Source organism: Eublepharis macularius, chromosome 10 (assembly GCF_028583425.1).
Source record: "Eublepharis macularius isolate TG4126 chromosome 10, MPM_Emac_v1.0, whole genome shotgun sequence".
In the NCBI taxonomy this organism is placed as follows: Eukaryota; Metazoa; Chordata; class Lepidosauria; order Squamata; family Eublepharidae; genus Eublepharis; species Eublepharis macularius.
The window spans coordinates 17,943,353-17,958,092 of NC_072799.1; the positions used below are offsets into that span (position 1 = coordinate 17,943,353).

Here is a 14,740-nt window from a genome sequence, read left to right on the forward strand (position 1 = left end):
AAAAACTTTTTAAATAATTTTAATTTAATTTAATTTAATTTAATTTATTATATTTATATTCCGCCCTCCCCGCTTTCGCAGGCTCAGGGAGGATAACAAATACAAACATCATTAAAAACATTTTAAAACATTAAATAATACATTTAAAAGCATTTAAAAACATTAAATATTACAATTCATGCTGCATAGTGGTTCATACATGCCTCTGTGTTCGCATAGGGGCGATGGTTTAACCCCCCCTTCATGGGGGGGCGGGCCTGGTGGAATAGCTCTGTTTTACAGGCCCGGCGAAATGCAAGCAAATCTTGCCGGGCCCTTGTCTCGCAAGACAGAGCATTCCACCAGGTCGGGGCCAGGACTGAAAAGGCCCTGGCCCTGGTCGACACCAGGCGGGCCTCCCTAGGGCCAGGAACACTTAAAAGATGTTTTCCACCAGAGTGGAGAGTCCTCCGGGGCTCATATGGTGAGAGACGGTCCCTCAGATACGTCGGTCCCAGTCCGCGTAGGGCTTTGTGGGTTAACACCAAAACCTTGAACCTGATTCGGTACTCCACTGGCAGCCAATGCAGCTGGCGTAGCACCGGTGTAATATGCTCCCACACCGGTGCTCTAGCAATGACCCGCGCTGCTGCATTCTGTACCAGCTGTAACCGCCGGATCAGGCCCATGGGAAGCCCAGCATAGAGTGCGTTACAGTAATCCAACCTAGAGGTGACCATTGCTTGGACCACTGTAGTCAAGTCATGGGGAGACAAATAAGGGGCAAGCTGCCTGGCCTGCCGAAGATAATAAAAGGAAGACCTGGCAACTGCAGTGATCTGGTCCTCCATCTTCAGGGAGGAATCCAGAATCACCCCCAGGCTCCTAACTCTCAGGGCCAGTGTAAGTGCTGCCCCATCAAGCGTAGGAAGCCGGGGTCCCAAAGCCATCTCCCCACGGCCCACATACAGGACCTCCGTCTTCGTGGGATTCAATTTCAGCTGACTTTGTCTCAACCAACCAGCCACAGCCTCAAAAGCACGCTCCAGGGCATCAGGGGCCGATCCAGGCCGCCCGTCCAACAACAGATAAAGCTGGGTGTCATCCGCGTATTGGTGACACCCAAGCCCGAAACTCCGCACCAGCCGGGCGAGGGGGCGCATATAGATATTAAATAATAATGGAGAGAGTATCGCTCCCTGTGGCACACCACATACCAATGGCCTACGAGATGACACTCTTTCCCCAAGCGCCACCCTCTGTCCCCGATCATGGAGAAAGGAGACCAGCCACTGCAGTGCTGTCCCCTGAATCCCCACATCGGCAAGGCGGTGGGTCAAAAGCTCATGATCGACCGTATCAAACGCTGCTGACAGATCCAGCAAAATCAGCAGTGCTGATCCGCCCTGATCCAGATGTCTGCGGAGATTGTCTGTGAGGGCGACCAGCAATGTCTCGACCCCATGTCCTGGGCGGAAACCAGACTGGAAGGGGTCTAGGGCTGATATAAATAAATAAATAAATAAATAATTAAATAAATAAATAGTAGGGGTGAAAGCAGCCGCTTCCAGGGCAAGCAATAAAACAGGGGCTGTAGTGGCCATGAGGCCTCTGAGGGATCCTCTCAATAACTCTGTGAGGTAAACTCATCTGGAAAAAAAAGTAACTGAGCCCTCATCCACTGTCAAAGGGAGCCATTTCCTGGAGCCAGTTCAACACTGGATAGTCTGTCCCAGCAGAAAGGGAGGAATCATTTGTCACTGTAGCCATGTTTCAGTTTTATTAAAATCTGGACAACTTTAGGGCAGCAAACTTTATTCTCCCCCCCTCCGCAAGTTATCCTCTCAATAACTCTATAATAACAACAATAATAATAACATCCGATTTATATACCACCCTTCAGGACAACTTAATGCCCACTCAGAGCGGTTTACAAAGTATGCCATTATTATCCCCACAACAATAATCACCCTGTGAGGTGGGTGGGGCTGAGAGAGCTCCAGAGAACTATGACTAGCCTAAGGTCACCCAGCTGGCTTCAAGTGGAGGAGTGGGGAATCAAACACGGCTCTCCAGATTAGAGTCCCACACTCTTAACCACTACATCAAACTGGGTCTCTATGAGGTAGACTCATCTAAAAAGACTGACTGGCCCAAGGTAACATGGTAGACTTTATGGAAGAATGAAGATTTGAACCTGTCCAGTTCTAACACTCCAGTCACTGAATTAGCTTATTAATTTATAAAAATATGGACAGGAAACCTTCAACGAAGACCCCTAACTTTGCTTAGGATGGTACCTCCCATGACCTGGTTGCTCAGTTAACCAGCTACCATGTTCTAAGTTTGGTAAAGTGCTCTGCTTTATTCAATACTCCAGCTCATGTTTTAAGCACTTAAAGTCGTTTTTTTGTATTCAAGTTATCATGTTTCATGTACATACACATGAAACGCATTGCATTAGTATGGGAAAAAAGCATAAAGTAAAGGTTTAAATAAGATCAACAATTAGTATGGATGGCAGAAATTTGATAACAAGCATATTTCCAAATACAGAGATAAAATATTGCTGCTGAAACAAAACATAAGTAATTTAACAAGATCTATTAAACGACATGGAAATACCCAGTAGTAGCATATCTACATCAGCGGACAGAGCCCAGTAGTATAGTCTAAAGTCCCTTTCTCTTAACCAAGGGATCTCTCTCAGCCATTTCTTACAACACACCCCTGTTACCTGAGTGAAAAAACCCCTCCTGAATAATGCAGTTTTGCATAGTTTGTGGAAAGCCAAAAGAGTAGAAGACCATGCTGATTGTTAAGCACTACCTATTGATGGTGACATTTTGCAGAACCTGATGTGTAATGATTTAGAGCCAAAAACAACAAAAAACTCCACCCTGGCTACCATGACAATACGTTGCTTAGAATTATGCCAACTCTGCAAATGGTTTTTCAAGTACTCTGGCCTTTTTAGCAGCTCAGCATTGAGTCACTGACTGTATCAGAAAAATATGGAGATAAACCATTAGCTAATAATGGTATACATTTTGCTATTGAACAGAACTACTTGGAGTGGTTTCAGATTTCTGTTCTAATGGATATATGTTGGCAGCAGGCCTGACTTTCATTAGGAAAGCAGAAGAGAAGTGCACTATGATGTACACTACAAGGAAAATGCGTTCCCTAGTGTTTGTTTGTTTTACTTAGTGTCGTTCTCACCTGTCAAACACGCCATTTTTGATTATTAGGGTTGAGCTGAAACGGCTTGCCTCATTTTCGTCTCCCATCTCCGTCAAGTTTCAGCACTCGATGCAAACGGGTACGTGCTGCTCTTCTTGGCAGCTTTTTTGTTCCTGATCTCACCTCTCACAAACCGTACCCTAAATTACCCACGTTGCTGCCTAATCCCATGGACTGTGATGCTGGTGGAGAGCGCCCTCAACTCGTAGCTGATTTACAGCGACCCCTGGTGGGATTTTCATGGCAAGAGACTAACAGAGATGACTTGCCATTGCCTGCCTCTGCAACCCTGGTCTTCTTTGGAGGTCTCCCATCCGATTGTTAACCAAGCCAACCCTGCTTGGCTTCTGAGATCTGACAAGATCAGGCTCACTTGGGCTATCCAAATCAGGGCGTGGACCATGGTAGTCCATACGATTTTGTCACTGAGGACACAAAGTGGGGACCAACACCACAACATTGCCAGGGGTTGCAAACAAAATCCTGTGGATTGACACAATCAGTGAGATGAGCATGAGCAAAGGAGCCTGAAGATGCCAAATATTCAACATGCCCAGGCTTGATCTCTCAGCAGCTTTTGGTATCATCTGGATTGCCTTTTGGGATTGGGACTGGGAAGCATTGTATTGCAGTGGTTTTGTTCCTACTTTGAAGGTAGGTTTCAGAGAGTGGTGCTGGGGGACTGTTGCTCAGCCCCTTGACCTATTGCTTACAAAATTCCACAAGGTTCTATCTTGTCCCCTTTGCTTTTCAATATCTATGTAAAGCTGCGAGGAGAGGGTATCCGGAGATTTGGGTTGAATTGTCACCTATATATGGATGACACGCTGCTCTGTCTCAGTTGGGTTTTCTCAGCTGTGGCAGTGGAACTCCTTCCCCTGGGAGATCTACCTATCTTCCTCTCCCTTTGTCATCTTCCACCAGCATACCCCCAGTAAACTCTTATTGGCCTCCTCCCTGGTTGTGTGTGTGGTTGTTTACATGTTTTTCTTGTATTTTACATACACTAGCTTGATACCTGTGCTTCACTATGGTATTTAACTACTTTAAATCCAGTTATAATACTTACGGGTATGTAACATTTTTATTTTTAGTTGGTAACCCTAGTGAACTTTTAGGGGAAGACTGGGAGGTGCATTTTACCTCAGAACACATTCAATGACTCCCAATAGCAACTGCATACTGTTTAGAATGCGGGGGGTGAGGACCAATCAGGCTGCATGTGCAAATGACCTTGAAAGGCTGGCCGAATCAGGGAAGATGGGCCAAACCAGCAGTGGGTGGGGGCGCAAGCAGGCAGCAGCCTGCCAGCCACACGGGGAAGCTGTATCCCTTTGAGAAAACACATTTTACCCCTTTTTACCCCCTTGGGGGCGAATTTCTTAAAATCCCTTCTTAGTGGGTGTTTACATCATGAAAAGAATGTCTCTCTAAATTTCATGTTTCTCGGTCCAGGGGTTTGGGCTGGGCATTGATGAGTCAGTCAAGACACTTGTCTTTATATATATAGATTTTAAATGTTATTTTAATGTTTTAAATGTTTTAATATTTGTTGTTCATCATCTTAGTTGGGACCCTTTTCTGGGTGGAAAGATAGCATATAAATGTTTTAAATGGCTCAGTGGTGGAGCACATGCTTTCCATGAAGAAAGAGCCAATTTGGTGTAGTGGTAAAGAGCGTGGGACTCTAATCTAGAGAACCGGGTTTGATTCTCCACTCCTCCACTTGAAGCCAGCTGGGTGACCTTGGGTCAGTCACAGCCCTCTCAGAGTTCCCCCAGCCCTACCCACCTCACCAGGTGATTGTTGTGGAGATAATAATAACACACTTTGTAAACCACTCTGAGTGGGCATTAAGTCATCCTGAAGGACGGTATATAAATCAAATGTTGTTGTTGTTGTTGTTGTTGTTGTTGTTGTTGTTGTTGTTGTTGTTGTTGTTGTTGTTGTTGTTGTTGTTGTTGTTGTTGTAAGAAGGGCTCAGGTTCTGTGTCCAGGATGTGGTAGTACAGCTGCCACTTAGCGTAGACAATCCTGAACTTGTTGAACCATTGGTCTACTTCTAAGGTAGGGATGCTCAAACACCTGCCAGTTCTGCTCATGTCCTGTTCACTGGTCCCAAACAGGGAGCTAATTCTTCGATAGACTGTTCTCCTGTTCACTGATGCATTTGTGGGTGCACGCAGTACAGTGCAATTGGCTTTTTGCATTCTCACACAGCCTGTTCGAGTTCTAGTCCTGCCATCTTTGCTGTGTCTCTTCTCTGTTTCCCAGGCAGTGGTCTAAACAGACACTCAAGTCAATCACAAATCATCTATAACACTCATAAATAAACTCTGATTTTTTATAAATCCTACCATTTGGTGTTTACAGGGCTTTTTTTCTGGGAAAAGAGGTGGTGGAACTCAGTGGTGGAACTCAGGACTGCACAATGACGTCACTATGGGTCAGCTGGAACAAGGGGGAGTTTTTTAAAGCTTAAATCGCTCTCAGCGAAAATGGTCACATGGCTGGTGGCCCCGCCCCTGATCTCCAGACAGAGGGCAATCTAAACTCCCCTCTGTCTGGAGATCAGGGGCGGAGCCACCAGCCATGTGACCATTTTCAAGAGGTGTCGGAACTCCCTTCCACCGTGTTCCTGCTGAAAAAAAGCCCTGGGTGTTTATATAAGTAGTCCTTAGCAATGCACATGGCTGCCTATCTGTTTGGACAGGTGACATTTTTGCGCATGCACAGTATTGAAAAATACTGCTGTAAACCTATAAGTTGTTTGATGCCGAACTGAATGGATCTGGTGATTGGCTCACATATTTTCACAAGTCAAACATTGAAAGTTTGCCTGTTAAATGCTTTTAACGAGAAATTCATGGCATCCCTAGGACAAGACCATTTCATATCTTTATGCTACTGCCCAACAGCCACGTGTGACCTTGCCAACCAACATGTTTTTGTAGTGTGCATGGCAAATTGGGAAGGACTATTTGAAAATGTGGCTTACAACAGAGGAGGGGAAGGAAGAGCTGGAAGGTGCACGTGTGCCACGGCTTTTCCATACATGACGCCACCATAATACTATGTTGGAGGACATGTTTATTTCGCTGAAACATTAGGCACGGTATGTGCAATATTTGGCAAAGCCGTAATATTTGGAGTGGACCTTCTGGCTAGAATAGTGTGGCCGTGGAGATCACAGAGCAAGCAGATCTGCAAATGATTAACCAGTTTATTAAACTACAGTGTTAGGTTGTGCTAGTAAGAGGAAGGAGGGAGAGAGAGGAAACTGCTGGGGAACAGATTGCTTCTGAGCAGAGAAAACAGAAAAGGTGCAGAGAACAGCCTTTTTAAAAAGAAAATTGTCATTCCCTACACACTCGTCTGTGAATTAAATTCCTTCCCTGATTAGATTTAAAAGATGACATTTTGTTGGTGGTGTTAATAATAGCAGGAGAGAGCTTTGATTACAGAGCATGGAAACAGAAATAACATGGAAGTACAAGGGACGAAGGAGCAACCGAGATTAATGGCTGGGGGGGCAGAATGGGGAAGCCGGGTGCTCATGTGAGAGGCAGAAGGGCTCTTAAGCTGCCACACGTGACAGTTGCTTGAAGTCAACTCAAAAGTCAACATTTTTTGAAACAATCGACACTGCAGAAGCTGTGCAAGCTGCTTTTTGCCTCCTGTACGTTGTTTCGCTTGCACCTGCCGCATGCAATGCAACTGGCTAGAGCAGCAGGCAGAAGCAGCGGCAGCAGAAGCAGCAGCAGCACTTGAAACACTTCCACTGAGAATAGTTGGGCAGGCAAGATATCGGCAGCACTGGCGTGTCTTGCGCAAGGCGTGTATTCTTCAGCAGATGCCGTGGAACTTGGTGGTGGAGCTGAGCGGCCGAAGCTGATGGGGCTGGTGACTTTCCCACGAGAGTCGAAGGGCAATAGGAAAGCAACAAATCATCTAGAAGACCTAACCAAATATCCAGAGAGGAGGCGTTTTCATGCATAAGAATTAGGGGGGAAAGGGCCTTTTGAAGAGCCTCCATAATGGACAAAATGTAGTCTTTTGGGAGATGCAGTCATTATTTTTGTCCCCCATTTGCGGAGATAAAAAGGGAGCCGGCGAGGAACATCCAAGGCAATTCTTTGGGGGCTTTTTTGTCATTGTTCTCATCTTCTGTTCATGCACTGTTATTTGCTGACCTTTCCCAGTGGAATCTGTGCCCCCCCCTGCCCATTCGCTCCACCCCATGCAGTTCAAGCTGAGAAGAAGTGCCGATCTCCCCAAACCGTGCCACAAAACTCCTGCAAGACACCTTGAAAAGACGATATACCTTTATGTTGAAATTCTTTTGTCATGAGGACATTGCCTTGTTCCCGCCTGGCAGGAAATAAAATTAAAAGCTCAAGGAGAAGGAACCAGCAAGACGGAAAGGGAACCATCTGAGAACGACAAGCTAAGAAGAGACTGCAACACCTTGGTTTATTTTAAAGCGCTCAGTGGCTAAAATCTACCGACAGGGTTGCAGTTTGGGAAGTTCAAAAGGGAAATGCCGCTCAAAATAGTAAATAAGTATGATTGATAGCAGCTTGTCATACAGAAGCGGGTTTTAACATATGCCTTCGGGTTGCAAGAACGCCTCAGGCCTGTATGATGCCTGAAGACAGGACCACGGGGGTCCGTGCCTCGGGTGCCTTAGCATCATCCCCCTTTGTTCCCAAAACTACCTACAGGAGAATTAAGCGGTGTTTTAGCTTCCGCAAAGGTAGGTGCAGTTTGTCCCATTTTTCTGGGTTTGGGGTGGGGGCTTTGCTTGGGGTTATGTTCTCCTGCATGTTTGGAGGGACATGAAAGAAGAGCTGTTTTGTATTCAATAGAAATTCAGAAACAAAGGGCAAGAAACAATAAAAGACGTCAATGCTTACTGGCCAGGTTTTGCATCCTTGATTTATAGTTGCGAGGTTACTGGGGTTTTTTTTTTCTTTCATGTGGCATTCTGTGAATGAACGTTAAAGAAGCTAGAAAATGAGTAATATTTTTGACGGCGCTTCTGAGCTAACCAAACTAGACAGACACCAAGAATACCAGGTTCTGCTTTGGCTTGGAAGAAGTGGCTAGACAACTAGCTCTGTAAGCAGGGAAGGGAAGCTAGAAGTCTAACCGTGTGCCTCTAAAGATGTCCGGTGAGCTTGGAGGTTTGCTATACGTTTGATCTTTTCCTTTTGCTTCCTGGTTTTTACTTGCTTGCTTTTCTTCTGTGGTTCATATTTCAACTTCACGTGCTGCAGAAAATATTTTTTAAGATGTTAGCTGCCCCTTTTGCTCCTCTCCTTAATATAGCGAATGCTTAATGAATGTGTAAGATTTTCACTGGGTATGTATTTGCATGCATGTTGTGTCTAGCTCAGCTGATGGTGGGAGAGGGAAATAGATATTATCTTGGAAGGAGTTATATATGAATGTAAGAACCCTGCAGATCGCACTAAGGGTCTGTCAGTGCAATCCTCAGCAGACTTACTCCAGTCTAAGCCCATTGAAATCAGTGCTCTTAGGCTGGAGCAACTCTGCTTAGGACAGTGTGTTTTCTAGCATTCTGTTTCCATGTGCCGTGCACCTCCAGGAAGCTTTGAAGCAGGACTTAAAGACGACAGCCCTCCCCTTTGATCAGCCTGAGCATCTGGCATTCAAAAGCAGATTGCCTCTGAATATGGAGGTTCTATTTAACTATCATGGCTAGTGAAGCTTTCTGCTTAGAAGTGGAATATCCTTAATTCTATGTGGCTGGAAACGTGTCTCTGCATGAGGTCCCAAAGGAGAAAGGAGAGATCTAGAGATCTCCCTTTTCCTAGAGGTATAGGAAACAATCTGTCATCCTTGTGTGCAAGCAAGGCAGCAGAACTGTACGTTGTATCCTGTCTTGTGGGGGAGCGGCTTTGGTGACATCTTTATTGCCAGTGTTGTCATTCGTTTTATAGCTTTTGGTAAGCTCTCTAAATAAGAGATGGAGGGATAAGTCAATGGCTGTGAGCCATTTCCTGTGTCCGCTCTTGCATGTGGGTAGGGATTTTGTGGGGGAAGGCAGATTGCGCCACTCATCAATCATTTGTCACAAGGACAAACAGTGATTATGCATGCTACGGCAAAGCTTCCTTATTTGAGCAGGAATGTCCAACTCTGAGATTGTGGCTTGACACCGACCTGGTCAGATGGACCAGTTTGCACAAGGAAGGTGAAAGCTAAAGGCAAGTAAAAGTCTCCCTCGCCCCCCAAGAAATGTCATTATATCAAATCTCTTTAATTTCCCTTGAAGTTCCTTCCAATGTCATGACTCCCAGTTCGCGTTGAATTTTGCTCGAAGCAGCATTCAGTGGTCTCTCTTGGGGTATATGAAATTCCCCTGGGAAATTTTGCTTCTTTTGAAATACCTATAGATATTTCATCTGAGCAGGACTTTTGAATTCCACTTCGGGTGAAGTTTGGCTTATGCATTTAAACGGGCTTATGGATGAAGTTTAGTAGGCAGATGGCAGAAGACAATGAGAGCGAGGAAATGAGCAATAACACCATTCTGTTCACCATCTTGAGTGATGCCATAAGAACTTAAGAAGAGCCCTGCTGGATCACAGACCAATATATCAGACCAGTCTGGCATCCTGGAGGGCCAACAAACAGAGCAGATAGGGTGGAAGTTGCCTCCCAGATTTTTATTGCTTCTAAATGTGGCGATTCCATTTAGTTGTCATGGCCAGTCGCCATCCCTAGTCTACTGGCCCTGACTCTCACAATATAAATATTCATTTACTAGAGACGTATTTCCTTCTGTCTGTCTTGAACCTATTGCCTTTCAATTTTGTTGGGTGTCCCCAAGTTCTAGTACTATGGGAGAGGAAGTCCTCTCTATCCACTTTCTCTACCCTGTGCAAATTTTTAAAACCTGTATTATGTCCCCTCTTAGTCGTCTTTCCTCTATACTAAAAAGTCCCAGATTCTGTAGCCTTTGATCTTAGCAAAGGTGCACCAACCCCTTAATCACCTTGGTTGGTCTCTTCTGTCTTTTTTGAAGCTCAGCAACATCCATGTTGAGATACAACAGCCAGAACTGTACACAGTATTCCAAACGGGGCCACACCATAGACTATACAGCAACATTATAATAATGGCTATTTTCCCTTTCCGAATAATTCTCAACATAGAGTTTTCATTTTTCATCAGTGGTGCATGCTCAATCAAAATTTTCTTTGCACGTTCCACTCTAGCCCTAACATCTCTTTACCTCTCCATTCATACCTAGGGTTGCCAGCCTCCAGGTGGTGGCTGGAGCTCTCCCGGAATTACAACTGGTCTCCAGGCCACAGAGATCAGTTCAGCTGGAGAAAATGGCTACTTTGGGGGGTGGACTCTATGGATTTATGCCATGCCAAGGTCTTTTCCCTCTCCAAACCCCACTTTCTTCAGGTTTCTCCAGATTTCGCCCTCCAGATCTCTAGGAATTTCCCAACTTGGAGCTGGCAACCCTATTCATACCCCAATATAAAAACATCATGATCCAGATAGTCATCTTCTTGGGTTTCTATGGATAATTTTCAATTCAGGTCACCTATAGATGGGAGGCACGGTTCTTGGAGATATGAGGCTCATCATGGGCCCCTTTCATACCTGGATAGCAAAGGGTGGGAGACCAATTTAAACTCACTGACCACAATTATAGTAAAATGCCTCTTTCAAGGAAGGCATGTGGCTATGCCCATTGAAGGAGGCAGTTATCTGGCGTCTGCTGAAACTGGCTTTGATCCAACACACCTGAATAATTGACCAGTATTTAACCCACCCTTTCCCAGTAAGTTGGGTGAGCTAGCAGTGTCAGTTCAACTCCAGAAATTTTGGAATGAAGCCTGTTACCCATGCCTATAACCTCCATATCCATCAGAGACAGTGTTCGAATAAGGGTTCTGAATAGAAGCCATACTGTTGATTATCTTTCCAGGATTAGCCATGTTAGTCTGGAGTAGCAAAATAGTAAAGAATCCAGTAGCGCCTTTAAGACTAACCAGCTTTGTTGCATCTTATGAAGAGAGCTATGGTTCTCGAAAGCTTAGGCTACAATAAAGTTGGTTAGTCTTAAAGGTGCTACTGGATTCTTTACTATTTTGTTGATTATCTTTGTTTATGCTGTTGGCCTGACCTGTGCTCAGGGGTCATTTCGTAGAAAAAGAGCTGGAGGAACTCATTAGCATAACTCATTAGCATATGCCACACTCCTTGACATCACCAAAAGTGTGTTATTAGCATAACTGATTTGCATATGCCACACACCCTGCCATCACCTATCCTGGCTGTTTTGGACCCAATCCTGGCCATTCAGGGCCAAAATTGGGCCCAAAATGGCAAAAAAGGGGGCTGAAAATGGCTGAAAAGGGGCCCAAAATGGTCAGGATTGGGCCACTGCTGAGTGGGAGAGTGATCCACCACCCATCAGAGGCCCGATCCAGGCTGTTTCAGCCCCAATCCCAGCTGAAATGGGCCCAAATGGCCAAGAGTCAGGTGGGCGGGGCCACCTGACATGTGACCTCTTTGGGGAACTGCTGGAACTGCGTTCCTGCATGTTCCCCCTCGAAATGAGCCCTGCCTGTGCTTAAAAGTAGAAAGGCGGATATAGCCCTGTTTGTTTTTCTGCATCTCTAAATGCCTTATGGATCATCAAATCTTTCTGAGGTCTTCAGGCCATGGGGGAGTTGGGGATACAACATATGGGTACCTACCTGGCTGGATATTCTTTGAATATATTTCTGGGTGACTTCTGCTCCCTTTATTATGTATTTATTTACATTTTTATCCCACCATTCCTCTAAGGAGCTCATGGTTTCCCCCTCTTCCATTTTATCTTCACAGTAGCCCTGTGAGGAAGATTTGTCTGAGGGTGAGTGGCCAAAGGTTACCCAGTGAGTTTCATGGCAGAGCAGGAAAATAAACCTATGTATCACTAATCTTAGTCCAACCATGGGACTTAACCTTTGGGTTACCATAAAGTTCTAACTGGACATTTCAGACATTGATATGAGCTGGTGGGAGAAGCAGTCCAAAATTTTGAAGTTAATATGCTGTCAATACGCTGACACATCCCCAACATTTTGTGTGTGTGTGCTGCTGTGAGTTCTTAGAATGAATGCCTGGCCATCCTAATGGGGGAATAAGGCTTACGTATCAGATTTTATTGATAATTGGTTTGTTTTATTCTTTAATTTTTGTTTTCTTTATTTTTGTTACCTCATGCATTTGGATTCTTTATTTTTTTTAATATTGATTTCAATGAAAAACACATTTCTAGCTGTAACGTTTTTGTTTTTTGCCCAGCTGGGATGGATTTCTTTATGATTCTGTCAGACACGGCATTCTGCTTCCCAGTTTCAGGCAGAGAGGAGAAAGGGCCCCTATTTTCTAGGCAATTAATTTTCTCACTTGACAACTTGCCACAGGTAGACATTTGGCAACCCCAGAGAACAGCCAGAATGACAGACCAGGCACAGAAAGGTGTTTAGTACCCCAGGAAAGGCAAGCAGTTACACAGTAAAATAAAACAAAAAGTCCAGAGGCATCTTAAACACTAACAATGGGCAAATCCACATTACTCATTCTAAGTCGCATGTTCCCCACATTCCCCACGCAATCCCGAGTGCCGGTCACATTACCTCATTAAACAGACGCATTTCATTCACATTTCTCCCGAATAGGTGGTCACAGGTTTTCAACGGGAGTTTCACGGTGGCCGTGAAGGGGCCAATTTACGCGGTTTTTTTAAAACCACCCCCCTTCCTGTCTCTCTGGCCGTTCCAAGAGTTCCTATTGGCTGATTCAACTTGCAAGTGCTCCGTAGTCTGCAAAAGACTGTTTTTGACTTCATAGCATTGGATTTATTGATTATGCTGTTTCTGAATCAAATCTGGTAGTTTGAAAAATCATTTTGGGGTGAATCCATCCTCAGAACGGACTCGCGAAACTTCCTTTTTAACTGTTTTTTATTTTTTTTATTTTATATTACTGTAATATCGAAATTATGAAATGTCGAAATAATGACACTCCAAGGAAGTGAAACTTCAGTAAAATTCAGGCACTGAACTGTCCTGCATAGGAAATGCTCACGAAAGCTTCCCACATGCTTCCAAATTTCCAAAAAAGAAATGGGAGAGAGACATCAGTGCTGTCAGTGGGGGAAAGAGAGGCATCATTATCTTCAATGATGTTTCTTTATAAGGCAAGATCGAAATAACGGAAAAGTGCGCTCAAATTTTTTTTAAAAAAATGGGCAGGGAAAAAAGGTCCCGCCCAAAAAAGCGGTTTTCGAGCGGCTGTGTGACCGGAGGGACGCGCGAGAAAGACGGATTGGAAGCACGAATGTGAACGAAGAGGAAAAAATCGCGGACTGGAGGCAAACGGAAGATATCCGATAAACATGCGGGTAATGGGTGAATGTGGATTTGACCAATATTTATTTCAATGGGTTTTTTTTTTTCTGGGTCACAGCTCACTTCTTCAGTGAGATACTGGAGTTTCATTTTATTTTGCTACAGCAGACTCACACAACATCTCCTTTGCAGTCATATAGTAGACCGACTTGTATTTGGCATCTCCAGGAATGCAGCCACTTAATCATGACTTCTCAATTGCGAAGCAATCAACAGAGATCTTGTAAATGCATTGTCTTTCAACGAGAAAACACTTGAGGAGGGTCATGAAATGGCAGTCCTCCGTGTTTATATAGGATCAGCGAAAAGCACTCCTCAACAGAGACGTGATTGGTGAAAACACTATAAACGGAGACCTTTCACCACATTCCTCTTCAGGTGCAACTGATAATATACTCCAGTGATTGGTCAAGGTGCCTGTCTGTCCCTTCCGTCATCTGCTGACTCCACCTCCCCTTTCACATTCTCACTGCTTTCCTCAAACTGTAGTGTCAGAGGCACCAGAAAACAGAATCCTTCCCCGATATCCAAACATGTTAATTTTTCAACTAGGATTAGTTACAATAACCGTATTAAGGAATGGGGTTCTTTTGTTTGAATGTTGATTAGTTTATATCTGAATGTTCCATTCAAATGGAGACTACAAAGCATTGCCCTTGCTGCGAATTAACCTTGATATCAGCACATTGCAACACCTGATTGGCAGCATGGTGCCAACGGACGCGTGACTCCTGATTGGTTTACACCATATGACCTCATAGCCAGCAATAAGAAGAGCCTTCTTCAAATAATTGCACGAAGCAGTTATCAAGAGTGAATGCGAGTGACCCCCACACACAGAAACATAATAGTTGAGTGGCAGAGCATCTGCTTGGTATGCAGAAGGTCCCAGGTTCAATCCCCGACATCGCCAGTTAAAAGGACCAGGCAGTCGGTGGCGTGAAAGACCTCAGCCTGAATGCCAACACAACAGAAGCCATGCAAAGGATTGCAAACCCCTGCAAACCCTGCATCCTTTTTTCAGGTGTTCCCTTGCTATACTTCCACTTTTGTGAAAATGTGCCAAA

General features: G+C 44.6%; 1 protein-coding gene across 5 annotated transcripts in view; it reads left to right on the forward strand.

The window, feature by feature from the left end:
* The window catches only part of ARHGAP24 (Rho GTPase activating protein 24), a 426,579-nt gene that overhangs the window by 351,337 nt on the left and 60,502 nt on the right, over positions 1-14,740 (forward strand). Inside the window, exon 1 of one of the 5 annotated variants that reach the window (XM_054989838.1) lies at positions 6,520-7,978. The exons of the other annotated variants lie outside the window; for them this stretch is intronic. Coding sequence (XP_054845813.1) covers positions 7,864-7,978 — 115 coding nt within the window. The 5' untranslated portion in view covers positions 6,520-7,863. Of the gene's footprint in view, positions 1-6,519; positions 7,979-14,740 lie in introns of those variants that run through there. 5 annotated transcript variants of the gene reach the window in all.